Source organism: Vanessa tameamea, chromosome 11, assembly GCF_037043105.1.
Source record: "Vanessa tameamea isolate UH-Manoa-2023 chromosome 11, ilVanTame1 primary haplotype, whole genome shotgun sequence".
Taxonomy (NCBI): domain Eukaryota; kingdom Metazoa; phylum Arthropoda; class Insecta; order Lepidoptera; family Nymphalidae; genus Vanessa; species Vanessa tameamea.
Window position 1 is genome coordinate 4,276,038 of NC_087319.1, and position 26,495 is coordinate 4,302,532.

The following is a 26,495-nucleotide window of genomic DNA, read 5'->3' on the forward strand; positions in this document are numbered from 1 at the left end:
CTATTAGTTGTGCTTCAGCTAAAATCGCTTAAATTATTAATACTTTCAAATTATTAATTATTAATGGTCGGAGCACGTGAATCTTTACCCATGATGAAGAATTCAAACCCAGGACAGCCCCACTGAATGTGCATGTGCTTAATTTGTGTTTATAATTAATCTCGTACATAGCTCTAAGGGAAACATCGTGTGGAAACCTGCGAGTCAAATGAAAATCTGCTATACATAGACATTGGTGTTGCAAGAAATAGTAACCATTTCTTCCCATGCGTTACCAACCTTGGAAGCTAAGATGTTATCTACTTTCGTACCTGTTGTGACATTGACTCACTCCCCCTACAAACCAAAACACAACAATACTAATTCTTGCTTGTTTATAGAATATCTGCGAGTGTATCCACGAATTCTTAGTCCTATAGTGATACATATACAGGCTGTTACTTTTTTTACTTTTAGTTATTACTAAAACAGCAGGTTTGTGAACATAACCGTTTCTGCTTATCCATCGTTAGCCATATTGTCAGTATGACGTAAAATTATTTTAATTGCATTAATTTGGATAGACATTGAAATATTTTGTAGTGAAACAATAACACATATATTATATCGTCTGGATTATTATCTGTAATTCCAACGGCTTCTTGAATCTAAGTATGTAATAGAAACAGAAACATATATAATTCATAAGCCATGTTAAAACATCATCACCATCATTTAACACTTCATTTTTTAATATAAACTTTTTTTAAAATATATATGGAAAAAGTATTATTAAATAACCAACATTATAAATTAAAGCATTAGACAACAATTAGTCCTCACCGCTGAGTGTTCCGAACCCTTTGTTTCAGCTAAAACATTGTCTTAATAGCTAAATGCTTTTAGCATCTAAATTTACAAGATGAAATCTCCTTTTAAAAGTGGAGTTAGATATTATAAACATAATTATTGTTCTTTTAAATTTACTGGGTAGTTGGGCCTTGTGCCACCCCTTTGAGTAGGCACCATTCACCCAACATATATTTTACCGCCACGGTTGCTTGGCGGATGAATTTATGATTTACTGAGTATTGTTGTGTTCCTATTTGAGGGATGAATGAGCCAGTGTGTCTTTAGCACAAGGGACATTTCAGTTTCCTAGGTTGGTGGCGCACCCAACGTGCGCCTTGATTATATATATATATTTATATTTATTATAGTATCAATATCTATGTGCAGTGGTGACCACTTATTATCTGGTGGATTATTTACCACTAACAGTGCCACTATATGAAATAAAATGAAAAAATAATAAAACTATTGTAATTTATAAAGACGCAATTATATCCTAACAGTTAAGTTATTGTATTCCCTTAATTTAGCTTTAAAAATCTTTATCTGTGACTTTATGAAACGCATAACGATATTTTATAATTATTTTTTATTGAAAATATTTAGCGTCTATAGCATTTTTCAAGTTTAACGTAACATTCGATTAAAATATTTTTAATACTTAACGAATACAGATTAAAATTTAAACTACGTTTAAATTGACTTGAGAATTTTTTATTGTTTTACTTCATGATTCGAACTTCATGAACATTTAGTTCGTGGAATAAACCGTTGTTGCTCTTAGTCATAAGCCAATTTACATTGGCGTGGTATATTGGATTCCAACTAATCCAAAGTTTACGGTATACCCGAAAAACAAGCACAAAAGCCACAGTTAATACGAAAATAATTGGAACAAGGTCGATCGTTGGGGCAAAGCGTATGCAGCGACCGCGATGTCTTTCTCTACGTATAAAATCAATATAGCGACAACATAGCACCACGGCACGCTACGACAAAAAATAAGCACAACAAAATTATACAGTTGGTCATTCACCTCAAATGAAAGCAGCTTGCAAAAATTTGCGCGCCGCCAAAACTGCTTAGAAACACCGCACTCACACCGCCTTGTTTTTTATTTCTCACTGTATCCGTTATACAATATATCGTTTATAACCGATGGACAATGAAAGTAGACTGGACTCACCCCGCGCACCTATGCATCTTTTAGACGGAAGACAAGGACGTAAAGTGATTGGCTGTAGGGTTCTATGATTTTTGTCGTTAGTGATAACTTAAGTTAGTTTTCGCTTACTAACTTACAGTTCGCGTGTTTTATAGTACCAATCATAATTCGAAATATGATCGTCAAAGAACTTCTATAAAATAGATGTTGTTTGTCCTGGCCGTACCACCGAAAGAGATATCAATAACTTAATTGTGTCTACTGTAAGTCACGATATCATTACGTTATAATGGTAGGTTTTATTCTCTAATTACAGTATGATATACAAAATATAATGATGAAACCAAAGACAGTTAAAGCACACCTAGAAATTTGGAACGTTTAAATACATTATAAGTTTTATTTTAAAATTTATCTAAGTTAAAATATTTGTCACTACAGACTACTTATTTCATATTCAAAATATATTTTCATGTTGTATGGTATAGTTTTCTTTATTGGTTTCTGGTAGAATAACTCAATAGGAAATTAAAATATTAATTAACTGACTAGAAATAGTCAACTTGTAGTAATAACAGCGTTTAACCAGTTAATATTTAATTCGTTCTGTTCTAAATACATCGAAATTTTAAACAAAATATAATACACCATGATATTAAAATGAATATTCATGTTTTTCTAAAAAAAATCGTTACCAAACAATAGATCTGTTGAGATTAGTTTTAGGCTGAAAGATTTCGATTATTTTTTTGAATATTTTTGATAATGTTGTAGCTAATATATTTTGTATCAACATACTAATTGTAGAGAATAGATCAAGCTACATTAGAAGTTTTCCCTATATGTTATTTTAAAAGTAATTATAATACATATTTTTAAAATTAAAATTTAAAAAATAATGTAAATCATATCTTATATTAATACAATATTTTCATGATTAATACCGATGACAACGTCTTTTCACTTATTAATTACTGATTATACTTTGAAAACTATACTAAATTAAAAGATTTTCTGTTTTATATTAATGTAAATATAAACCTACTATAAAGATAATTTTAGATACCAAATTTTAATTAAATTAGGTATCTAAAATTTTATATCCGAAAAACACAAGTTTATTAAATGAATACTTTGAAGTAGAAGATTTAATTAAACAAAGAAAGCATTATATACTTACTGATAGTCCAGGATTGCAGCCCGCCGTGATAGAATTTTTTCTAAACTTGGGTACGCAGATCTGCATTGAACTTTTTCCTTTAGGAGGTCCGGCGCATCCGTACTCGTCACTTCTATTATTTCTCGTCAAATTAATATTATTCGTGTTGTTGACCTTTACTAATATATTGCAAGTTTGTGAGGCTATTTGAAATAAACCTTCTTCTAAGTTTCGCTTATTATGATACTGTCGATTAAATTGCAAATAGTCCCACCATGAAGGCATTTTCTTATATGAAAACGTAAAGAAGAAGTTTCGTAAAAATAGTAGGAGGCGTCGCGTGCGAACGCTCTGAAACGAAGCCTCACTTTGACGGTACAACCGACCCGAGCTTGCGCGTTAAAAGTTTAGTTTGACGTGGAAAGTAAACGATATAAATGTTTATTACTTTACACCTAGACCCACAGGAATTTGTTCGTGGGTTTTATTTGTTGGATAAAACATATAAAATAGAATATAGCGTCCTTTTAAAAGTAGAGACACATTCAACACGCAATGCTTTTTAACCAGCAAATTAGTTAGCGTTCCGCAGCATTAATCATATCAGTAATAGTTCGTTCGGATATTTGCATGTTTTTTAATCGTTATTGTATATGTTACTTTATTTGTGTTTTTTTTACAAGTACAACATAACTGTAGTGAGGGGACAAGAATGAAATATTATATGAGCAATTCAGGGCCGTCTTACCCCATTTCAGGGCCCTACAAATCTCAGGTGACCTTTTTAACTCAATGTTTCAATTTTTATTTTAAAAAAGCAATCATATTTGATATGTAAGTGCATTTAAAATATGAAAGAAACATCTGTAGTATTCGTTTCATTGCGAGGCGCGCAAGGCCCCATTTAAACGTGGAGCCGGGGGTGGTTGGCCATGTTACATTACATGTTAGAAAGCTTATTGAAGGGAATCTGGGGAAATTCTTCATAATGGTCTTTCCATGTATATTGGGCAGAACTCAGATTCACAATTTGAGACTCTCTTTCTGCTATATACGTATATAGCGGACCTTGTTTCAGAAAGCGATAAATCTTATTCCCCTCTCGGAGTCACGACTGATCTTCGGTGCATACGGAAGCACGAGCTGGGATAGCCCAGCTGCCGTTCTACTTCAGACAATACCAGCGAATAATATTAATAAAATATTATACAATGGACGTGCAAAGCCCCTACCTCCAACTGTTTATATTTTATATTTATTTTATATCGTAAGCAAAATAGCTTTTATTTTTCATAAAACTTATACTATTGTTGTTAATATTATTGCATCGTTGAAAGTATATAATGTACAAAAAAACTCTGCTGATTGCAAATGCAAACCGCATTCTCTACTTTTTCTACAATTTCCACTTATGTAAGTTGACTAATTGTAAAGGCAGCTACAAGTAGATACCTATTCTGGTAAAAAAAATTTTGTATAGCTAAACTTTTTCAAAATATGTCATAGATATGCCATGGAAAATACTAATTAAGAGCCTAAATAAACGTCAAATCCGACAATCTCTCTAACTTTAAAACCGAAACCAGCAGCATTACCTTGACAAGCCGGAAACATAAGCTGTTTTGCCTGATGCAATAGTCAACTGAACTTTGCCCAATGTAGGTACCTACCTATGTGTATTTTATTAATTTGTACGGTTTTTTTTATGATAATAAAGTAATAATAAAGCATAAAAATGTCATTATAGAGGACCACTCCACGATAATAACAAACACCTTTGCACATCAACACAAAATAAATATAGAAAATTAGACTAGCAACAGAACACAGGTATTGAAGTAATTATCTTCTAGGGTTGTCACTTCTCGTCAGCGTTAAATATTACGGTTCATCTATTTTGTCCTACTCTTACAGTTATTAAATATTTTTCTACGCACAAGAGTGTGACACTATTCTGGTATGTTATAATATATCACATTAACAACAGTTACTTTGTACAAGAAATGTAAGTATTAAGCTCAAGATTTTCCAAAAAAATATTTAAATAAAATTAAATGCTTCTGCTCAATTAAAATTAAATGTTTACAACTTATTCGATTAATATGCGAAATAGGGCTTGATCGGAGTGCCTTTAATTAGTAAATTATAAAATTAATTTCTTGATATCGTAATATTCTTTGAGTGCTTCTAGCGCTGAACATTTTAGATCGCTCTATAAAGTTAGATGATCATAAATGTTATAGCAACGTAGTAATTTCTAGGCACTCTATACTAGTCTACTTCTCGCCATCCGCTGTAAAGTTTAGTAGCAAAACCCTAGTATAGTGTGACTATATGATTTTCGAAACTGCGTAGGACCTGACATATAATATATTAGTAAATATACGTATTTTAAATAGTTATAGCCTTAAAGATTATGACCTGTGGATTTTCCTTGAACTGATATTGAAATATGCAAAGATAAAGAAAAAAAAAACAAGATATAGGTTTCTTAATATTATTATTTATGTTTAAATGACGATATAATATGTTTTTTATTTGTTAATAAAGGAAATAAATTTATAAACAATCTGTTATATTAGAAATTTAACTTATGGATTGGTTATAAACAAGATAAAATGTTTTTAGACAGTCTACTGCCTGCTGTAGGCTGTCTGTTATGACGTCTATAAGTTATAACAAGTAGTTAGCGATTGTGTTTAAAGTACTTTCTTTCAAGTATAAGTTAATCGACAAATCTATACTTATTGCAACCTTCTATATATAAAAAAGCGAAATACCACTCACTGATTAATCACGAAATTTCAGAAACTATAACACCTACAAACTAGAAATTTGTAACATCCACTAAAAACGGATTTTAAGAAACTCCGCCTCTAAGGGGGTAAAACAGGGGCTAAAAGTGTGTATGAAAGTCCTATGTTTTGAAGTATGCGATGTAAAATTTAAATTGCATGCTCTATAGATGGCGTGGAGGTGTGCTAATAATGTATCTTTAGAAATCAACCCCCTTTTGACGTTAAAACAGGGGATAAGACTTTTACAGTTACAATCTGAAATAATTGCGGATAAATCCGCGGGCATAGCTAGTCTTTATACTTATACTTTGACCTTTTCGTTGGTCTAGTGACTAGATATAAGGATGTTCGCGGTACTAGGTTCGATTTCAGGTCTAAAGCTATTGGTATTTGTATGATAAACTATTTACACAGAAATACAGATAAAACTTAAATAGATACTATCCGATTAACTCCAAATTTCATAAAAGACTCATTTGATTTAAGTTTTTCAATCACGTCCAGTCTATTAAAAGCTCAGCAAAAAGGTTTTCTCACAAACATCCAAGCGGGCAGAGCCGCGGGATACGTACAAACAAAATAGGAATATATTAAAAAAGACTGTTCGTCATAATTATTTGATTTGATGCAGTTCTTTATTATGCTTTAACAAAAATGTTGTTTAATTGCGCATAAAACCTTATGAACGTATGTTTAGTACTCCTCCTGGACTGTTAACGTCTGCAAATAGTAAACCACAAAATTCCCCGTAGAATACCGACTCAAGTAACAGTGGACTTGTAATATTAATAATTCAAGAAACGTACATATTTGAGAAACAAAAACAGATCACAAGCCTTGAGCCACGTGCCAGTTACATGCATTAAATATCTAAGTAAACGAAGTATACCTACGTAGAAGGATTTTAAATGTATTTATGAAGCAAATTATTATTTATAAGTCATTTTGGCTTATCGGACAAAAAATAACGGTACCGAGCTCAACTCATAGCTTAATGTCGTTGTTTCATATTTGTCTGTGTAGTATGTAGGTATTGAAATTAAAATCTTAGTTATTAACAGTCTATATATGTATAAAACCGATCCCTCTGAGAGCATCCGCCTATATCGTAACAATTCATATACGGGCATTACATAAGTCAGTAAGAAGCGAACATGACAGAACGCAACCTGAAATGATACAATTAGGATAAAAAACAAAATAAACGTTTCGGTATGTCTATTACTGTTGCCCCTAATGTATCTACAGCGTCACTGGTCGTTGTGGGTTAAAATACTCAAGTTTTGCACATCAGTGAGAGAAAAAAATTAAGCAAACGAATACTCAAAATTAAATCCTAGAATGTTACATTACAGACAAAATGAGTTTGTTAGAAATTATAAAACATACCAAAAGAAATTATAATTGGTCTTTATATAACAAAAAATAAAAATACCAAATTTTGTATACCTACGAGTCTAATTTAAAAATTTGATCAAAATTAAATTTAAATTAAAAACAGATGAAATATCCAAAATTGTTTATTATCAAAAATAGGTTTCTTAACAGCTAAATCAATTGACAATGTCCTTCATTTCGACATCGTCGGAAATAGATTCCAAATCATCCGGTTCGTCTAACAATGCTTGCAACTGATGTATCGATGTAACAAGCACGTGGAATTGTTTCTTCCTCAACGACAATCGACTTTCGAGCTGTTGTTTTGTTGTTTCAAGACTGCTCAATTCTGTTTTCAGTGTGCCGAGACGCTCCAAGGTTTCTTTCCGGTCTGGCTGTTCACTTATTACCTTCGCTAATACATCATACTCAATACGATTCTTTCGCACCGTTTTTGCATGAGCTAAATCAGCTTTACTTTTTTCTATATTGTCTTTCGCTATTTCTATGCCATTTTCTAGAATTTTCGATAATGATTCGTAGCTTTGAAGTTCTGCAGCCATCATTTCAGAGCCCAGTTGAGATTTTGTTACAGCAAATTCACATTGAGCAAGTTGAGCCAACATTCTATCATATTGAGTTGATTTACTGAAAACATTTAAAAATATATTTTGTTATATCATTACCAACATTTTGATAAGTAATAAAATTTTGACGGTAGCTTATTACTGTATATTTGATAATATGATAAATATTAATAAAAACCTCAGGATGGAAGGAAACTATTGTAAATAAGAAAAATGAATGTTCTGTTCCAAAACTATACAATGTCAGTAATTTTTTTGATACATACAAATATTATTTTTACATATACTTTTACAACAGGATCCCAGAAAATGTTAAAAATTAATGACTACACAATTGGAAATGAAACATTCGCATCTATACTGATATTAATAAATGCAAAAGTAACTCCATCTGTCACTCTAATCAGGGCCAACATTCAGAGGGAAGCAAATGTAATGATTTGATATGAAGCAAGCTTGAACTCGAAGGAAAGATATGTCTTTGACTAACGAGTGAAGTTTCAGGCAACAATTAGTTCTTTCATATATAATTACATTGAAGTGTCTTTGGTTGTAAGCTCAAGGTCTATCTTTTTTTAACAGATTCAGATTTTGTCTTTTTTAAATTGAGATTTTGTCTTTGTCTGAACTATCTTCTATTAGTCCAATTACCCATTCCCTTGGATAAAGTGTCGGTTGGAAATAGAGGGTTTGTTTAGTGAACAACATAGAGGCTTTATTATATGCTAACTTTTATTAATTATGCTTCATACAAGTTACTTAAACAAACTGTACCATCTGTATATATAAAACAATATGTACTGAGAAAAACTAGCAAAAAAACCCCCAAAAATACTACCTAGAAACTTTTATTAGTTTTGATTATGAGAATATAATTAAGGCCCCTAATCCAACAGTTGTAAATATCAATGTTAGTGTTTTTCATAATCTGTTGTTTTTTGAATGCATAATGTTTTGTAAAGAATAACTTTAATAAAAAATGTATTTTCTACCAACCAACTAGGTTATATTTTTATATTATAGCTATTAGTGTTAAATCGTTGTACATAAATACAAGCTACAATTATAGACATCAATCCTTATTCTATCTAACCTCTCTTCCGATTTTTCATCTGAACTGTTACACCATTTTATTAATGTTTTTAGCAAAACATTAAGACGGCGATCGTCTCCTGTTCCGTCACCATCTATGAGAAGCCTTCTGCGTATTACATCCTCTGCAAATATAAGTTATTCATATGTATACGATTCTAGCAAGTAAAAAATATAAATAGTATATTGATATTTACATACCATCACCCATTTTGTTAAAATAAATTGAATTTAACTTAAAGCAGCTATATCACTAAGTTTTGTAGGCAGTAGAATTTTAATCTACAAAATAGCGTACTCTTTGAAATTCTGTTACACTTATTTCAAATCAAACATTAAAAAGCTTTCATTTTATGTCAATATGCTATAATGACAATAATTGGCACAATCAAACCACAACAAAATACAAAACCAGATTATAAATAATTAATAAAATAAATACAAAGTCAGTAAACCGTTTAAAAATATTAATTTAACTGAAAAAAAAACAGTAAGAAACACTTCTACGCCTAATATATTTTGAATAAATTTAATACATAAATTTGAATTACAAAGAATTTTTGGTTTGTGTTTTCAATTTTCATTTAAATTTGTTCTCTTTTTATTTATAAATATTATAATAAATGTAATACAATTAACATATATATATATATATTTATGGTGTAACAAATATATTTTATAAATAAAAGTAAGTTATTATGTTAAGCAATGTGTGGCCATAAAACCATAGTTATTATATTATTTATGTAATCTAACAATATTGCTGGTAAATACTTTCTTCTTAATCTGGAATATTTCCGAACGTAATATGTCAAATAATTGTTTTGCTTTTGAGGTAGCCCTAGCCCGTTTATAGTTAATTATGGCAAATTCATATGGTTTATTTACTTATTTTATCCAATTCATACTTACAAGAGTGGTATTAACATAAAATAATTGGATATTTATATTACAATCATGGAAAACGTAAACTTTAGTGAGAAAGTAGAAAATTATTTCTCGGAATTGGGTCGATGGTTTGTTATCATTTACTGTTACGTATTTGTGTAAAAACAAACTTCTAATAAGGAAATACAAAAATTATAATATTTCAGGAAAGTGTGGCGCTGCATCATTTTGGGTCAACTATTGTCTCTACTATTGAGTGGTAAATGTATTCTTACCACACTCCTACAAAGTGCTACTTGGCAATTTCCTACTACTGGCCAGCTAATTATACCCTATTTAATACTTTTTATTTTATTCACACCATCCCTATTATGCATTGGACCTAAAAAAATATTACAGTAAGTATTAACAGTTATTACAAATAATTCCAAAACTTCAAATTAAATTCTAACATAAGCTTACTAGAAATTTTACTTAGGGTTACTTATATTTTGTAAATGCACAAGTGTAAGTATTTAATGAAATGTGAACCTCTACCGAATACAACCACTAATGGTTGAAATAATAAATAAATAAAATTATAATTATAATCACAATGTTTAATTGAATGATTTAGAAGCATGCTCTGCTGCACTAGCAGCATTATTATTATGTCTTTATATATGAATGAATATATATTTTTTATTTATAATATTAAAATTTAAATATAATTTAATATTTTTTTTGTGTACTTTTCAGAAAGTGGTGGTTAGTGCTTATATCTTGTGCTTTAGATGTTGAAGCAAGTTGGCTTCTTGTGCTATCACAGCGTTTCACATCAGTACTTAGCTGACAACTGCTAGCATGTAGTGGAGTAGGAGCTGCATTGGTGGGTGGAGCGTGGAGGGGTCAAAGGCTGGGTGTGGCTCATGTAGCGGGTGCTACCTTGGGCCTCATGGCAGTTGTATGTGTTGTATGGGCTGATGTTGAGGGTGCTCCTACTGATGGTAATAATTAATAGTTGTTGTCAAAAATATGTCTCATTTTCAAGGCTATGCACTTATTTGATATTATTATAATTAACTAAATATAAAAAAAAGTATTGGCCTTTGGATAATATTTACAAACAACAATATAATAAAAAAAGAATTAGGAAGATATCTAACATTTTAAATAGCCATGCATAGTTTATTATTTCAAAATTGTATTATTTCATAATATTTCAGGTAAAAATCAACTTGTTGGAGATATGCTCTGCTTAGGAGGTTCTCTCCTTTATGCAGTAATGACTGTGCTCCAAGAAATCATGCTCGAATCACATTCATGTGCAGAGTACCTGGCTCTGCTTGGTTTTATTGGCAGTGTTCTCTCTTGCACTCAAACATTTTTCCTGGAGTTTGGAGAAGTATTGACATTTAACTGGTATGAGCTTGATACAATTGTGCAGCTGGGAAGTTACTGTGGGGTGCAGACTATATTTCAGATATTGCAGAGTTTTATGCTGCGTGATTCTGGCTCTATTATACTGCATCTATCATTTCTATCTGCAGATTATTATACTCTTATTGCTGGAATGTACATATTTCAATTTAAGGTAAGTTGATTCAAATTTAACTAAACTAACTACCTGTAAATGTCTCTTTTGGACCAGGGCTGCTACTCTTAAGCAGGCATTCTGGAGCATATTTCAGCCCCCTGCTCTGGGTTTGTGAATATGCAAGTGGTAAAATATATTTCAACATATGCAAGCTATCTCGCAATGTTTACCAAAATGCCAAACATAAGTTAAATAAAAAATATAAATTAAGCACATTAAAACTTGAGTATTGAGCATCACTTGTGGTTAATATTGACGTGTTGTATCCTATTGCTTAGAATTATTATTAAAACTTAATTCCAATATGAGATATTCCAATGAGATAGACAAACAAATTAACATATATTGTGTGGTAATATGAGGTTAAGATCTTTATTTCTCATAATAATTTTACAATTCATTTAAAATGATATTAAAAATACATAAAAAAGTTATTGAACAATTAAAAGTACTTGTATGACGGAAGCATCCATCCATAGTTATGGGAATAGGGTTTTAATTGCATAGATTCCAATGCATTGGCATAGTATAAGAAGCTGTTTTCAGTTGCTGCAGTGCCAGGTTCCCAGTGGTTGTTTGCTAGTGACAAAAAATAAACTAGAAACTAAAAGTAAGTACTAAAGTAACATTTTCCTTCAGTTTCATGCGCTGTACTTCCTGTCGTATTTGTTGGCCATGGTGGGCGTGTTCCTGTTCAGTTCGCGAGCCACGTGTCCGCCGCCAGCGCCCATACTTCCTCAACTTATCCATGATTCTGTGCAGTCACAGGATAATGTTTCCATGTGAGTGAAAATGAAAACAATATAATATTTTGTTCTTTAAATTCCATCATCAACATCCAATTCTTCCCATTATTAAGAAATTTAATTTTATAATGTTTCTTTGATTATGTTTTTTGATGTGTATACACTTGATATGTAACAATTTTAAAGATATAATCTTATTTTAAAACTTACACTTACATTTTTGAAATTTCTGATAAACATACCTTTACTATTATTAAAGCAAATTACTAAACATATATTTTTTAAATATGAAAATATTATTTGTATATACATAATCATCTTTAAATGTTTTTACTTATAGGGAGTTCACAGTGCCCACTCTGGACTGCATTCCCCTCTCAGAGGGTCTTGAACCACCCATGAGTAGAGATACAACATTTACATCATTCCTTGGAGGGCCACAGACAAACTTATCTAATGTTCCAAATGGAAATGTCACTTTTGGACACTCAAACGGTATCAACAATACTAAAGAACCAACTCAAAATTAGCAATGTTGTATTTATTGTCTTATAGCATCTTAAAATTTGTATTATTAGTTAAGGAATAATTAAGTTCATATTTTAGGACCAAAGTAAGTAACCGCCTCAAACATATTGTTTTTGAATATTACAATATTATTATATTCTAAAATCAAATTATAATTTCAATAGTCTTATTTATTTACAGTTGATTACGCTTAATAGTTATAATATAATTAGCTAAAATATATCTCATTTAAAACAAGCAGGAATTTGAAGTGTTAGTTCACTAGATTCAATGTATGTATTTGTAAAGAAATCTACCTACCTTGAATTATTGTTTTAACAAATTGAATCTTAAGTCCTAGATAAATTTACAGTTCTGTTGTTAAATTCTCAAGAATGTAATTCATATTTTGTGCTTAACATTTGTTATACAAATAAATTAAACTAAAAGTATCTTAATAAATCTAAATATTAGTAGCATTTAATTTAAATGTTTGTAGAAGTATATAATAATAGTTAATATAAAATTTAGCGCACAGTATAACCTATCGAAAAAATAATACCATATTGTTATTGGAATTAAATTTTAACCCGCAATAAACGAATTGAAAATTTGTATAAACATAAACTGCCATATACTCGAATTTTTACTCAATTTTAATCAATTAGATTTAGTAATGTTTGTATGGAATTTTAATGTAGTTTCTACATAGATTTAAGTAATATTCTTAAATAGTACATGTAATATTTTCTTGTGGTATTTAAAGTAGTGTCACTTTTTAAAACACTTATTATTGTTTTAAACAGCCATGTTAAAAGCTGCATTTACATTTCTATGAAAACTATTTAAGTATAAAATAGTGCGTGATTTTATAGAAAATTTTTAGGTAAATTAGAATGCTTTATATATTACTTTATTTAACCAAAGAAATATATATAATATCTAAAATCAATAAATATTTCTTTTTTTAAAGATTCAAAATATTTTAAGTACATTAAACTATTTCATACTGTGATTTATTTGATATTAAGAGATTATTGTGATGTTATATTTTAAAGAATTTATTCGAATTGAGTTATATTAATTATTTACTGTAATTGCTTATCTAGTATAAGATGTATGTATAACGCTCAATTACTAAAAGTAAGATTTTAATATGCAATTTAAATATTTAGTCCATTAGTTAAAATATTGATTGACTCAAAATGATAAATGGATTTGAATGTTTTTATTTCTTATTGAAAAGAAACATGTTTGCATAGTTATGCTAAATGTTTTTTCTATACATAAAATATTATATTTCAATAAAAACTGTACAAAAATTAACAGTCGGACGATTAATCATATTAATTAGTGTAGGGCTTTGGGCTACTTGCTCCAATCACTAGTCACTTGTCTACTATCAGACAATAGTACCTTGTATTGCTGTTTCGGGTTGAAGAGTGAGTGTGCCATTGTTATTACAGGCACAACGACAATACCATTGTTAGTGCGAGGAATACGTAATATTCCTTTCATTGTGAATGTCTAGGCGGTTATGACCAGTTAGTCTTTTCTCTTCACAAATATGGTCTGTATGTATTTGAAATGACTTTGGATTGTTATATCGCCCTCGATTAACAAGACAGATGTAATCATAGTATATATATAAATTATGTGTTTGTAAGACTTAGTTATAGAACTCCTATAATGTTATCCAATTGCCTTATTTTATTTATATCCTTAGTTTTAAATCTAAAGATATTCATAAAAAGGGTATTTTATAGTTTTCTGCATGTTTTCTCCTTGAAGGGTAAGAGATTGATTTTTTATCAAGTTTTAGATTGATTGGGAATATGTTGCAATTGTATTTTAAATAATAGGTATTAAATAATAACACCAATATCTGAATGAGATTTTATCCATAATTATTTCTGCATGACTCAAAAATTTGTCTCACTATATAATTATAGATCATAAAATATACAATTTTTTCAAGAATCTTAGTGTTATTTTTTTTTCATTTCCTGATAATCCTTATAATTTGATTAAGACATAATTTTCTTAAAAAAATGTGTCAGTTATTAAAGCAACGGGTAGCTTATGCTTTTGCAATGCGACAGCTGAAATCATAACACACAATTGATAATAAGCATTTGAAATTTTCCCTGATGACTCATTCTAATTTTAAAGAAAATTATGTAAATAATATACCCTGAAGACGAGGGCAATTTTATGTACGTGTCATTATTTATTTTTATTAAATGTGTTATATCAAATATGACTGCTATGCAGAAAATATATAGATTTAGTTGAGAAAAAATAATACTAAGACCGTTTATAGATCTTTTCAATTCACTCGCAAAGGGGCGCAGCTCCACTTTAAAACGAAGGTTATCGTGTTATCTAACTTGTTTTTTTTATCTTTCTGTACCATTGTACCTTTTAGTCGTTTCACGCACGCAGACATCTTGTTAGCACGAGTCACTTAAAACTAAATTACTAATGAACGTCGATGATTTAACGTGGACGCGCACCGTTGTGATTAAATTGAGGTTAAGACTTGTCGAGAAATTATAAGTATTGAAAGTAAAGCTTAATTTTCATATTTATATGAAATATATTTAAATCAACCAGAAGATTCATAGAATATTTAGATTTTCAAGGGAGCCAGCAGTCAGTAGATTAAATTTACCTATGATTTATTTTATAAATTATAAAAATATGCCAAAACACTTTAGCGGGTTTTTAGACATTAACAATCCACTTTGAGTTTGTTCTACAAATAATAAATTATTTTTAAAAACATAAATACGTGCGTATTTTATACTATTGACTTGTTTACCCGAATTTACTACATTTCAAGGTTTATGTTATCATAAAACTTATTGAATATGGGAGTGTCTCAAGTGTGAGATAAATCTGCATATAATTTATATTCACAGTATTAATTGAGGCTCAGAGGTATTAATATGATAATATATTTGAAAGAAAATTACAATATACCTTGGAGGTAACACATTCATTTAAAACACTTAATATTTACACAAATATCTAAGCTTCATCTTCACTCGCTGATACAGACTTCCTGGATTCAGGTGTCGCGGGTCTGGAGTTCCTCGATCCAGATCTGGATCTAGAGCCTGAATGTGATCTTGAGCCTGAACGACTACGAGATCCGCTTTTAGATCTGGAACGAGACCTCGAAGCGCTCTTGGACTTAGATCTGGAACGGCTTTTAGATCTAGAAATGTTAAAGCGTTTATTACTCTTTAGTTCGGTATTACGAATAATGTCTGATTCGTATTCCACAAGTTATGTTATGATTTTTGGTTAGCGCTAGTTTCAAGAAATTCCTATTAGAAGAAATTTAACTAATTTTATACCCATAGCATCAATCCGATTTAATTATCTGTTTCAATTCTCTCCTTTTAAATTGAATAAGAAAAAAATCCAAAATTTAAGATGTTTACACATCTTAATATAGATTACAAAAACTAAAATATGAAACAAATAATAACTAATACTAATATATGTTAAATAATAAATGCTTAATTCTTTTTCCTAAATGTTATTACCTGGAACGAGATCGAGATGGACTCTTGGATCGAGAACCACTCTTAGATCTTGAGCGGCTTTTCGATCGAGATTTGCTTCTCGATTTTGACCGGCTTTTAGACCTGGAGCGGCTCTTGGACCTTGATCCGCTTTTTGATCTAGATCGGCTTTTTGACCTTGATCGGCTCTTGGACCTGGAACGGCTTTTAGCTGAACCTGATCGGCTACGGGATTTCGATCGGCTCTTTGAGCGGGACCTTAGAAAAAAATAAATATTAAAGTAACGATTGAAAACATGAATATTTTAAATCATACAATTTAATAATCATTAATGAATGGTTTAAAATTCATTATAATATACAGTGTATTGACATTTGTTAGAAAAATGTTTTGGTTTGTTAATTACCTATCGCTATCCGATGCCGACATAATTCTTTTCCTGCCTTTAGTAGCAGGCGGACTACGACTACCGCTGCGGCTGCGGCTTCCACTACGACTACGACTGCGCGACTTTCGCTCGTTGTCCGAGTCGGACTCGGACGTTGAGATCGTTTCTTTAGAAACGATTTTTGCACGTTGTTTCGTGCTGGGTTTCTCTTCAGCCATTTTCGTTTTTTCTCGACGGCCAATACCTTTCTCGCCCTGAAATAATAATATTTTTTGATATATTTTAGTTTAAGTGTTTTAAAGATTTGGTTGGGTCCATTCATCAATAATACAGTACAAGTGTTTGGTAAACAGCCTGTTTGTTAAAGATAAGCCAATACATCAATACAAAAGCATCCACTGGGTATAGCTTGATACCAATTTTTTTTTCTTACAGTGCTATCTAAACACACTGCACCGACCGAAGCGAATAATGAAGTGCATTGTAAAAGATAATATATATATGTATAATAGTCAAGGGAGCACCTTTTTGCGCGGTCGCTTGCGCGGCGCGTCGCTGTCGCTGGCGGAGGCGCGCGCGTCGCGACGTTTGCGCGAGCGGCCCTTGCCCTCTCCCCCTTCGCGTTTGCGTTTGCGCTGTTTCGGTTCGCCTCTGTTAGACATTGGGTATATATGTTAGTTATTTAGACTTATATCTATCTGAAATAAACAGTGCATTTGAAAAATAAAAGAGAGCTCTCATTTCAGATAAAAGATCAGTAAGTACCCTTCTTCTCTGGGTCTATCGGGCTCGCTACCAGAATCCGACACGTATTCGTCGCGTCGCCTTCCTCGTCCCTTAGACTTGCTCTCAGTGGGCATGTCGGCGAATAACAGAGCGTTCTTTGTTTTCTCTTTGTACTCTTGACGTTTCTGTGACATCTCCACCGTACTTTTCGCTTGTTCCTCTTCTCGGCGTTTGCGTTCCTCTTCCTAAAAGCGAATTAGTTTCGTGTTCATTCAAAGTTTAGTTTATTATTCCATTAAGAAGACGAACATCGTTCCTAGGACACGGTATTCGTTTCTATAATAAAATTCCAGTTATTTTTAACCTGGTGTATTAAAAAGCTCATGTCCAAAAATACATTGACAAATAAGGCATAGCATAGACAAAAATTAAAAACTACTGAGTTTCTTTCTCGGTTGAATCTACTTTCCTAACATTTAATTAATTCAGCTTTACATTTAATTCAATAATGTATCATGACGACGATTCAAAAGTGCTTTTATGAGTGTACTTGAATAAAGCATATTTTTGAATTTGATTTGAAATAAACCAGAAAAAACTTCGACGAAATACCGGTCGAAAAAATAAAGGAAAAATCTCGACCAACGCCGACCCATGTCGGAGCACAGGGCGTACCTGCTGCCGGCGGAAGGCCTCGCGCTGCTCGCGCTGGCGGTCGCGCAGCGTGAGCTCCTCCTGGTGCTGACGCCGCGCGCGCGCCACGTGCCACTGCGCCTGCGACAGCAGGTCGGCGCACGTGCGCGCCTCGCCCGCCGCCGCCGTCGCCTCCGCCCCGCGCCGCTCCGCGCCCTCCGCCTCCGTCGCGCCCGCCGCGCCCGCCGCGCTCGCCGATAGCCGCTGGAAGTATCTGCGGGCGCAAGGCGTCAGGCGTCAGACGGGCCGACCGGGAGCGGGCCACCCGGCGCCGCGGGACGCACCTGTGCGAGACGTGCAGCTCGTGCACGGCGCGCAGCACGACGCGCAGCTCGGAGCGCTCGTCCTTGAGCACGTGCGCGGCGAGTCTCCGCAGGGCGAGCGCGGTGTTGTGCAGCAGCGCGACGTCGTGCGGCGCCACGCGGCGCGCGCGTAGCAGCGCCGAGCGCGCGGCGCGGGCGCGGCCGGCCAGCGTCTGCGCGCGCGCCAGCCACGTCAGCCACTCCACGTCGTGCTGCATGCGGAACTTGCGGATGCAGTTCTCGTACTGAAATACGAAATGCGATTCTTGACGTTCCGATACGTGTGTGAGTTGACTGTTTACATTAATCGAGCGAGGGATGTTGTTTTATTTCGTCAATTTCGTGGCGAAGAGCATGCATGCGGAGTAAAAGAGAGTTTTTAACCATTTGTATGGCATTGATGTACTGCTTCTGCTCGACGTATATGTGCGCGATGTTCATCCAGACGTCGGGAAAATCGGCGGTCGCTTCACGCACTTGCGCGAAAATGTCACGAGCTTCGTTTATGCACCCCTTCAAAAACAATTTATTAGGATTAATATTTTTTTAAATATATTGTGTAAATAAACAATAAAGGTAAATTTTATGAAAAACTAAATTCCACATATAAATAATATTACCTTATGTGCCAAAACACATCCAATTCCATTAGCCGCCCAAATGTTCTTAGGGTCATTTTTGAGGACTTGTTTGTACATAGCCAGTGCCCGCTCTTGGTGTCGCTTCTCTTTGTCTTTCTCGCGACAAGGCTGGTGCAGAGTTTGTAACCATACATTTCCTGAAAAATAATTATATTAGCAAAATAAAAATAAAACATATAAATGTAATTAACGGTTTTTTTTATCGAATATTGTTAAATAACTTTTTAAATTATCTTGTAATATATATGTATTTAATAAACATCTAGAAATCTTATTTTCTACCAACAATAACACACTCCTAATACCAAACAGATCCATTAACTCACCAAGAGCAATAAGTGAATAGGCATCATTAGAAGTGGAAGAATTTTGCAAAATTCTTTCGAATTTCTTTTGTCCCGGTCCCCACTCCTGTTGAGCTAAATGCAAATTACCCAGAAGAGACCAGGTGACCGGATGTTCTATGTTAACTTTAAGAGCTTCTTTGAACCAATCGGAAGCTTCATAGATTTGTCCCTTGTCACGAGCCATGCAGCCCAATCTGAAATGAATATATTATATAAAGATGGATACAAATTCAATGGTGCAGTCTGTCCCAACTTTGTAGGGGTTAAATAAATATTTTATCAAGTGATGTTTTAAGCAGTGAATTATGAATTAAAAATATATATTAAAAAGTGCTGGGAAGCTGAAAATTAAGAATCACGTTTTTTATGAGAGATCTCAATAAAAAAAAAATATTTATAGTACTTATATCAAAAATTGGTCATACTATTGTAGATGAAAAAATTATAAACAAATACTGAAATTTAAATATAGATACATATATTTCTCTAAATAACTCACCTTAAATAACAGTCTATATAGTTAGGATGTTCCTTTAAAATGTCCTTGTATAATTTTTCAGCCTTATTATACACGCAGAGTGCTTCATTGAGTCTTGCTAGATTGTACATAGTTGTGACTGCAATTGAATTATAGTACTGTGCATCCAATGTTTCTGCATCAACTTTTTCTCTGTTGGTTAGAACAAACAATAAAAAAATGATGGTTTCACTTTTTATACATAATAAAGAAAGACACACTGAGAGAAAGAGGGAGGGAGGGTTAGTTGGTAAGGAAGAGGAAGATAGAGTCAAATAAAAAATATGTAAAATTATATTAAAAGAATATTAAATGAATAAATTTAATCTTTTTAACTCTTTAATTTAATTTACCTCTCTAGGGCTTCTTCAAGATATTTTTTTGCTTCGGGTAAATTTCCAAGTCTATAGTGTAGTGCTGCGACATTGTTCAATATTTCAGCTGGAATGTCCGCATTTACCTTCTCTTTGAGAATCTTCATTGCAGTTGAGTATGCATTTAAGGAGCCCTAAATATTTAGATATTGATATTAATATTTATTTTTAATTTAAAGGAACTATGTCATTTGAAATTAACTATTTAGACAAAAATTTATTAAGATAATAATTTTATTTCTAGTCCTATTTTGAGGAGCCAGTGAATGAGTTTATTTGTGCTTGTGCACTATATAAATACTTGTGCACTAAAAGATGTCCCACGAAATTGGTTAGTAGTTACAATGAATTCAATAAATATATATAACATTCGTTATTAAAAAATCTTACCTGCAAGTCATTCTGTTCCAATATTTGAGCCAATTCAATCCAAGCTTCTACATCATCTGGAAACTGTTCAGTAACCTTCTTCAAATGTTGTCGAGCAATATCTCTTTGTAGTTGTGATGGAGAATTTGCATATAGGGATCCTAAGATCTTCATAGTTTCATAATTTCCTGGTTGAGCTTTAAGAACTTTCTCAAAACACTGGGCAGCCTGTTATGTAAAAATATTCTTTATAATAAAAGTTAATTTAAAAAAAAAACTATTACAGTCAAAAGTTAGCAAATATATAAGCAAAATTAAAATGAAACTTACATTTTCAGTGTCCCCTCTGTATATATACATTTGTCCTAAGCCATAGTGCGGGAGCACAAAGTTTGGTGGAGCAAACTGAGTTGCCTGGTAGTAATACTGGAAAGCCTGAACACAGTCGCCTTGAGCGTGAAACGCTCTCGCTAAATGGTGGCAACTCTCTGCTCGCATTGCTTCATTTTCAGTATTGTGAAAGGCATGAAGAGCTAGATGTTGCACTTTGTTGTAATCCTGATGAGTCAATTTTATACACATGAGTGATTCTATTGAGTATGACATTAAAAACTGTTATTTATTGTATTTAAAATGTATATTTAATAAAATCTATTAGGATTTTTAAGATAGTACCATAAAGATTACAAATATTTTAATAAAATCATATTATAATGAAAAATATTACCTTTTTAAAAAAGAAGTGGTTGGCTAAATGGTTAAGCACCATTGGGTTCTTAAGGTCAATAGCATAAGCCTTTGACAACATGATGACAGCCATTTTATTAGATTCACTTTCTTGTAAGTTTAGTTTCAAAATAGAAAGTCCTACTAATGCCCCAACACACTGAGGATCCAGTTGTAGGGCTCTTTCAAAAGCCATTCTAGAATAATACATAACCATTACCTTCCATAAACTATCTAGCAATATGTAATTTATAAAAGGTTAAGTACAAGTTAGTGTATGGTTCCTACTTCAAACATATTTGGAAAGAGGATTTATGGATACCACAAATCAAATCTGTGAATGTTTTTTTTTTATGCTGTGTTGTATGGGGTTATATGGGCCACCTGATGTCCCTAATGCCTGTAGTTAAACTGGTCTTCATACTAGCACACACTAGCTTAGCACTAGAATATACAATGAGTGGGTGCTAACTATCCAAATAGATATGCAGGAAGGCCTACCAACGAGTAAAGTTCATAATTTAAATGCACCAGCATCTAGTCTTAATAAATTGAAAATTTATCTATCATAATTTTCTACTTCTTAGCATAATCCCAGCTATAAGTTGTCTCTTAAAAAAAGAGATTGCAATGAAAGTAAGAATCTGTAGGCGGATGAGCAAATGGGCCACCTTATGGTAAGTGGTCACCACCGCCCATAGACAATGGGTTTGTAAGAAATATTAACCATTCCTTACATCACCAATGCGCCACCAACCTTGGGAACTAAGATGTTACATCCATTGAGCCTGTAGTTACATTGGCTCACTCACCCTTCAAACCGGAACACAACAATACTGAGTACTTCTGTTAGGCGGTAGAATATCTAATGAGCCCCACCACCAAGTATACTAAATATTGAAATCAAGATTTCACTATAAGAAAAATATGACACCAATATTGGCCCTGTGCTAAAATGGCCAACTAAAAATAACTTTTTTTTGGTAAGTGATAATAATTAATAATCTTTAGATGATTTGGCAAAATATAGTTTACATTTTACCACTTTAGCACCAGAAATAAGAATATATCAAATAATATGACAATATTTTATGAACTAAATTTCAATTAATGATTGTGTAATTACTTATTCATTCAATTATTTACCTAGCTTTCTCCTGGTTATTCAACTTCATAAAACAATGTCCCATCCCAAGACGTAAAGCTGCTGGACTATTTGGATTTGTTCTGAGCGCCTTCTTATAGAATGCTAAAGCTCCTCTGTAGTCCTTTCTATTGAATGCAATACAGGCTTTGCCGAGCAATGATGGCACATTGTTAGGAGACTGGTTCAATACAAAATTAAACTGAGTGTCAGCCTGCCCCATTTTGTCACCTTCAAGAAGACAAAAGTAAGCCCGACCAAGGAGATGGTTCTAAAATATGAAATAAAACAAAGTATTTAAAATACATTGAGATGGTTTAGTAAATATGTTTTACATCATTTTTACATGATGTATTAGTAATATGATTAAATAATAAAAAAACTAAGGAGGTTAAATATCACTACAGTATTGAATATTTTGTATTATTGGGCTGTATCATAACAGAAGTAATACATTTACAATTACCTGGTCATACATTATAATTTTGTCTGCCATTGTATAAAGCAGTGTTGCTTTGGTAAATAACTCTTTTTTCTTGTCCTTTGACTTCTCTTTATTCGCTTCTTGGACATAATATGCAGCCAACATATCGAGGGCACGCATTTGGTCCCTCTCAAACTCTCTATAGTCAATATTGGCATCCACACGAGACGCTTCCAATATTTTAAGAAAATCATTGATCTTCTTTTGTTTGTAATATGCAAGCTGAAAATAAAGTTCATTACATTTTAGGAATCGTCAGCAGCGAAATAAAACAATAGATTGAATAATGTAGATTGATTTATCTATTATTAAATTATGGGATACATATTGACTCCTCTATTGAGGTTAAACGGATCTTACCGCAACATTGATCCAGACATTAAGTTGGGATCTTTCTTGTTGTAAAATACTGAGCACTTCATCTCCGGACGGGAGTTGTTCCGGGTCTAGCTCTATCACCTGTATAAATAGCAAGAAAAGTTATTACGCGATTGACATTTACACAAGAAAACCGCGTCATATTCAACACTTCAATATCACCTCATCGGTGCTCATTAACGGTATTTCGAGCGACATTTTGATGGTTTGCGATAGCAATTCACTTTCTCACAAATAAAACATTGTAATGTTTAATACATTGATTATCACAACTTCAAGCAACAACATTTAATATTATTGTCACACATTCGATGAAAGAATCACCAACAGATTAAATAAATTTAGTTTCATTTAAATTAGTGTTGCCAGTGTACGTTCGTTAATTACCCGACTTAAAAACTCTTATGGTCTTCCTACTGCGTTTCCTAAATGAGCACATAACAAAACTCATAACAAAACATTTAACTTTTAATAGTATTTTTTACACGTCCTAATTTCCATCACAAATATAATTACGTTAATAAATTATATGTCTAAATATAATCTCAATCGATTGAGTAATGCAAACTATCAATACCTCAACAATTTGTTGATATTTTATTGAGACGATGACAAAATCGATATTATTACTATTTTGTTTCCCGTTTATAAAAAACCGTACACGGTGCAACTCTAATTTAGTTGAGGTGACATTGACAGTGTTGACAATAGACAAAGTATGAATTTGATTATAATATGTAAATTGTAAACTGTTTACCTCTCTTAAATGTTTAATAAGTTTAATTTTAAGTTTTAAAATAATGATTATGTGTGATTTAATTAGGTATATTCTAATTTACTCATAACTTCGATTAGATATTTAATTTTTAGACATAATTGTAACAGTTTATTTCAAGAATGAGTCTTGTAGAGGGCAAAAGAATAACTTTTAAAAGAGCGAGACCAAATCCTTTGTTTCAGGATTGGCTAGAGGAATTATTCGAACAAGCACATAAAAAGAAGAGTAAACTTGAAAGCATCCTGAAGGAAGCTTTAGATTCTATATCAAAATATCCATTGCCTTTACAATCTGGAGCCGAATGTGCTATACTGAAAGGATTTGATAAACGTCTATGCTTATTCCTTGATAAACGATTGGAAGAATATAAAATATTAAATAAAGTGACATCTAACTCCTCCCCAAATGGAATTAATATTTTTAATTCACCACCTCCAAAAATTTGTGCAGTAACTTCTCTTAGTTCACCTATAGAAGAGAATAAATCTTCTGAAGTACACTCCAGTGCTGTTAATCCCAATCCAAAACACAGAAAAAATAAAATTAAATACAAACCAGCTTTTCGTTCCGGTGGTTATGCTATCTTGATGGGTCTATTAGATCATACAACATGTAGCAGTACACAGTCACTACAAAAAGAAGAACTGATTAACATAGCCCAAAAATATTGTGAAGAATCGTTTACCAGACCAAAACCAGAAACTTTCTATACTGCATGGTCAAATATGAGCAGATTAATATCTAAAGGCTTAGTAAAAAAAACTGGGAGTAGAAAATCTCAATACTCTTTAACAGATTTAGGTATAACTGTAGCTAATGAACTTTTCTTAGACACTCAAAATATGCCAACTGTTAATGATATAATTTTTAATGATAAATCATATGGTACTGCATCTGAGAATGTAGAAAATGAAGTAATTGTGCTTGAAGACAATAGTTCTAAAACAGATATTTTCGAAAATATATCTTTAATAAAAAACAATTTCATAGATGAGCAAAGTGCAGACTTAGACCAACAATTAATGGTAATGGATGCTGGAACTTTTGATATCATACTATTAATTGACAAAAACGAAACTAGTGGGTGGGTTATTTAATTTTTTTTATAAATGTTTACTTTCAATTTTACATGCTTTTTTGCAAACAAATTGTTGTATTTTAAATTAATATTTAGATATAATATAAAATTTATAGTTTTTCAGGATTTCCAAAAAGAATGACCCTACAGTGGCACAGTTTAACAAATTCCCCGATTTGAAACATGAGTACCGAAGTTTAAAAGTTGGAGATTTTACCTGGGTGGCTCGTCATAAAACCAGTAATGAAGAGTTAGTTCTTCCATATGTTGTGGAAAGAAAACGAATGGATGATTTAGGTGCCAGTATTAAGGATGGAAGGTTCCATGAGCAAAAATTTAGACTGAGAAAGTGTGGATTAAAGCATGTTATATATATGGTGGAAAGTTATGGAAAAAACAAATATGTAGGTTTACCTGTACAAACTTTGATGCAGGGTTTAGCAAATACCCGAGTTCAGGATGACTTTAAGGTCCATGTAACTGACTCTCTGACTCATTCAGCTAGATTTTTAGCTATGATGACTTTAAGATTAACATTTGAATTTAAGGTACTTTCCAATACTATACATATTTTATTATATATGTTTGAACTAATTAAAGTAACTAAATGATTTTTCTTATTAATATACATTTTAATTTTCAGAACAAAATATTAAAAGGACATAACAAAGAATCATGTAATGACATACTTATGACATTTGAGTTCTTCAATAAGTCTTCAATAAAAAATAAGCCACTCTCAGTAACAGATACATTTATAAAACTAATTCTTCAGCTAAAAGGTGTCTCAGTTGAAAAGGCTCTAGCGATTACTAATGTGTATAAAACTCCTATAGCTCTGATAAAGGCATATGAACTTTGCACAGAGAAGGAGGGAGAAATATTATTGGCCAACTTAAAATGTGGGCTAACAAGCCGGAATGTAGGGCCTAGTGTAAGCAAAACTATGTACCAATTCTTTAAATTTAAAAATATTAACTGAATCTTACTTAAGTTAAATTATGTGGTAAAAAATTATATTTATGTTACATGTAAAAATCAAGGCTGCATTTTATACTTATAATAAAGTTTAAAAAAAAGAAAAAGATTTTCATTATATGTACCACTTTATAATACATATTAAAGGTTGAATACATTGTTGTCTGCTTTTAGTTTGTCGAAAAGTTGCAGAAATGTACATTACTGTTAAGTCTAGTCATTATTACATGTGTGTGAAGGCTGTATTTTACATATGTGTAGGAGGGATAAGTAGAAAAGTTTAAGTTTAAATTGTTGACCAAGATTTAA

The 26,495-nt window shown here is 32.2% G+C and overlaps 5 protein-coding genes across 5 annotated transcripts in view; 2 read left to right on the top strand and 3 right to left on the bottom strand.

Moving 5' to 3' along the window:
• Positions 1–3,511, bottom strand: part of LOC113400779 (5'-3' exonuclease PLD3-like) — a 63,708-nt gene extending 60,197 nt beyond the window's left edge. Inside the window, exon 1 of the mRNA XM_064216253.1 lies at positions 3,177–3,511. Coding sequence (XP_064072323.1) covers positions 3,177–3,440 — 264 coding nt within the window. The 5' untranslated portion in view covers positions 3,441–3,511. The remainder of the gene's footprint in view (positions 1–3,176) is intronic.
• Positions 3,512–7,457: 3,946 nt separating this feature from the next.
• Positions 7,458–9,382, bottom strand: LOC113400783 (THO complex subunit 7 homolog). Its single transcript, XM_026640436.2, has 3 exons — positions 9,211–9,382; positions 9,011–9,134; positions 7,458–7,978 (listed from the first exon to the last, which is right to left on the bottom strand). The coding sequence occupies exons 1-3, from the start codon at positions 9,218–9,220 to the stop codon at positions 7,507–7,509; spliced, it is 606 nt and encodes a 201-aa protein (XP_026496221.1). The 5' UTR covers positions 9,221–9,382; the 3' UTR covers positions 7,458–7,506.
• A 732-nt stretch (positions 9,383–10,114) lies between these two features.
• On the top strand, positions 10,115–14,706 carry LOC113400781 (solute carrier family 35 member F1-like). The gene is made up of 5 exons (XM_026640434.2): positions 10,115–10,295; positions 10,636–10,883; positions 11,103–11,470; positions 12,113–12,255; positions 12,560–14,706. The coding sequence occupies exons 2-5, from the start codon at positions 10,832–10,834 to the stop codon at positions 12,747–12,749; spliced, it is 753 nt and encodes a 250-aa protein (XP_026496219.1). The 5' UTR covers positions 10,115–10,295; positions 10,636–10,831; the 3' UTR covers positions 12,750–14,706.
• Positions 14,707–15,670: 964 nt separating this feature from the next.
• LOC113400776 (RNA polymerase-associated protein CTR9 homolog) lies at positions 15,671–23,669 on the bottom strand. Its single transcript, XM_026640426.2, has 19 exons — positions 23,515–23,669; positions 23,335–23,433; positions 22,957–23,196; positions 22,493–22,761; positions 21,348–21,543; positions 20,951–21,178; positions 20,642–20,848; positions 20,231–20,385; positions 19,860–20,030; positions 19,340–19,554; positions 18,993–19,150; positions 18,757–18,885; positions 18,355–18,617; positions 18,053–18,284; positions 17,417–17,622; positions 17,176–17,302; positions 16,670–16,905; positions 16,284–16,520; positions 15,671–15,949 (listed from the first exon to the last, which is right to left on the bottom strand). Exons 1-19 carry the CDS (start codon positions 23,548–23,550, stop codon positions 15,760–15,762), a joined length of 3,594 nt encoding a protein of 1,197 aa, XP_026496211.2. The 5' UTR covers positions 23,551–23,669; the 3' UTR covers positions 15,671–15,759.
• Positions 23,670–24,118: 449 nt separating this feature from the next.
• LOC113400777 (crossover junction endonuclease MUS81) lies at positions 24,119–26,245 on the top strand. Its single transcript, XM_026640428.2, has 3 exons — positions 24,119–25,214; positions 25,333–25,756; positions 25,852–26,245. The coding sequence occupies exons 1-3, from the start codon at positions 24,250–24,252 to the stop codon at positions 26,188–26,190; spliced, it is 1,728 nt and encodes a 575-aa protein (XP_026496213.2). The 5' UTR covers positions 24,119–24,249; the 3' UTR covers positions 26,191–26,245.
• Positions 26,246–26,495: the final 250 nt, after the last annotated feature.

What these genes read in the sequence shown, in the direction of transcription:
- LOC113400783 (XM_026640436.2), bottom strand. An exon ending in GATGAAAAATCGGAAGAGAG is followed by an intron (nt 7,979 to 9,010) that starts GTTAGATAGAAT and finishes AAATGTTTTCAG; the next exon opens with TAAATCAACTCAATATGATA.
- LOC113400777 (XM_026640428.2), top strand. Translation starts at nt 24,250, where the DNA reads ATGAGTCTTGTAGAGGGCAAAAGAATAACTTTTAAAAGAGCGAGACCA. An exon ending in GACAAAAACGAAACTAGTGG is followed by an intron (nt 25,215 to 25,332) that starts GTGGGTTATTTA and finishes ATAGTTTTTCAG; the next exon opens with GATTTCCAAAAAGAATGACC. An exon ending in GATTAACATTTGAATTTAAG is followed by an intron (nt 25,757 to 25,851) that starts GTACTTTCCAAT and finishes TTTAATTTTCAG; the next exon opens with AACAAAATATTAAAAGGACA.
- LOC113400781 (XM_026640434.2), top strand. Translation starts at nt 10,832, where the DNA reads ATGGCAGTTGTATGTGTTGTATGGGCTGATGTTGAGGGTGCTCCTACT. An exon ending in TGAGGGTGCTCCTACTGATG is followed by an intron (nt 10,884 to 11,102) that starts GTAATAATTAAT and finishes ATAATATTTCAG; the next exon opens with GTAAAAATCAACTTGTTGGA. An exon ending in TCACAGGATAATGTTTCCAT is followed by an intron (nt 12,256 to 12,559) that starts GTGAGTGAAAAT and finishes TTTTACTTATAG; the next exon opens with GGAGTTCACAGTGCCCACTC.
- LOC113400776 (XM_026640426.2), bottom strand. Translation starts at nt 23,550, where the DNA reads ATGTCGCTCGAAATACCGTTAATGAGCACCGATGAG. An exon ending in CTATTCACTTATTGCTCTTG is followed by an intron (nt 19,151 to 19,339) that starts GTGAGTTAATGG and finishes ATTATTTTTCAG; the next exon opens with GAAATGTATGGTTACAAACT. An exon ending in CCATCTCGATCTCGTTCCAG is followed by an intron (nt 15,950 to 16,283) that starts GTAATAACATTT and finishes TAACATTTCTAG; the next exon opens with ATCTAAAAGCCGTTCCAGAT.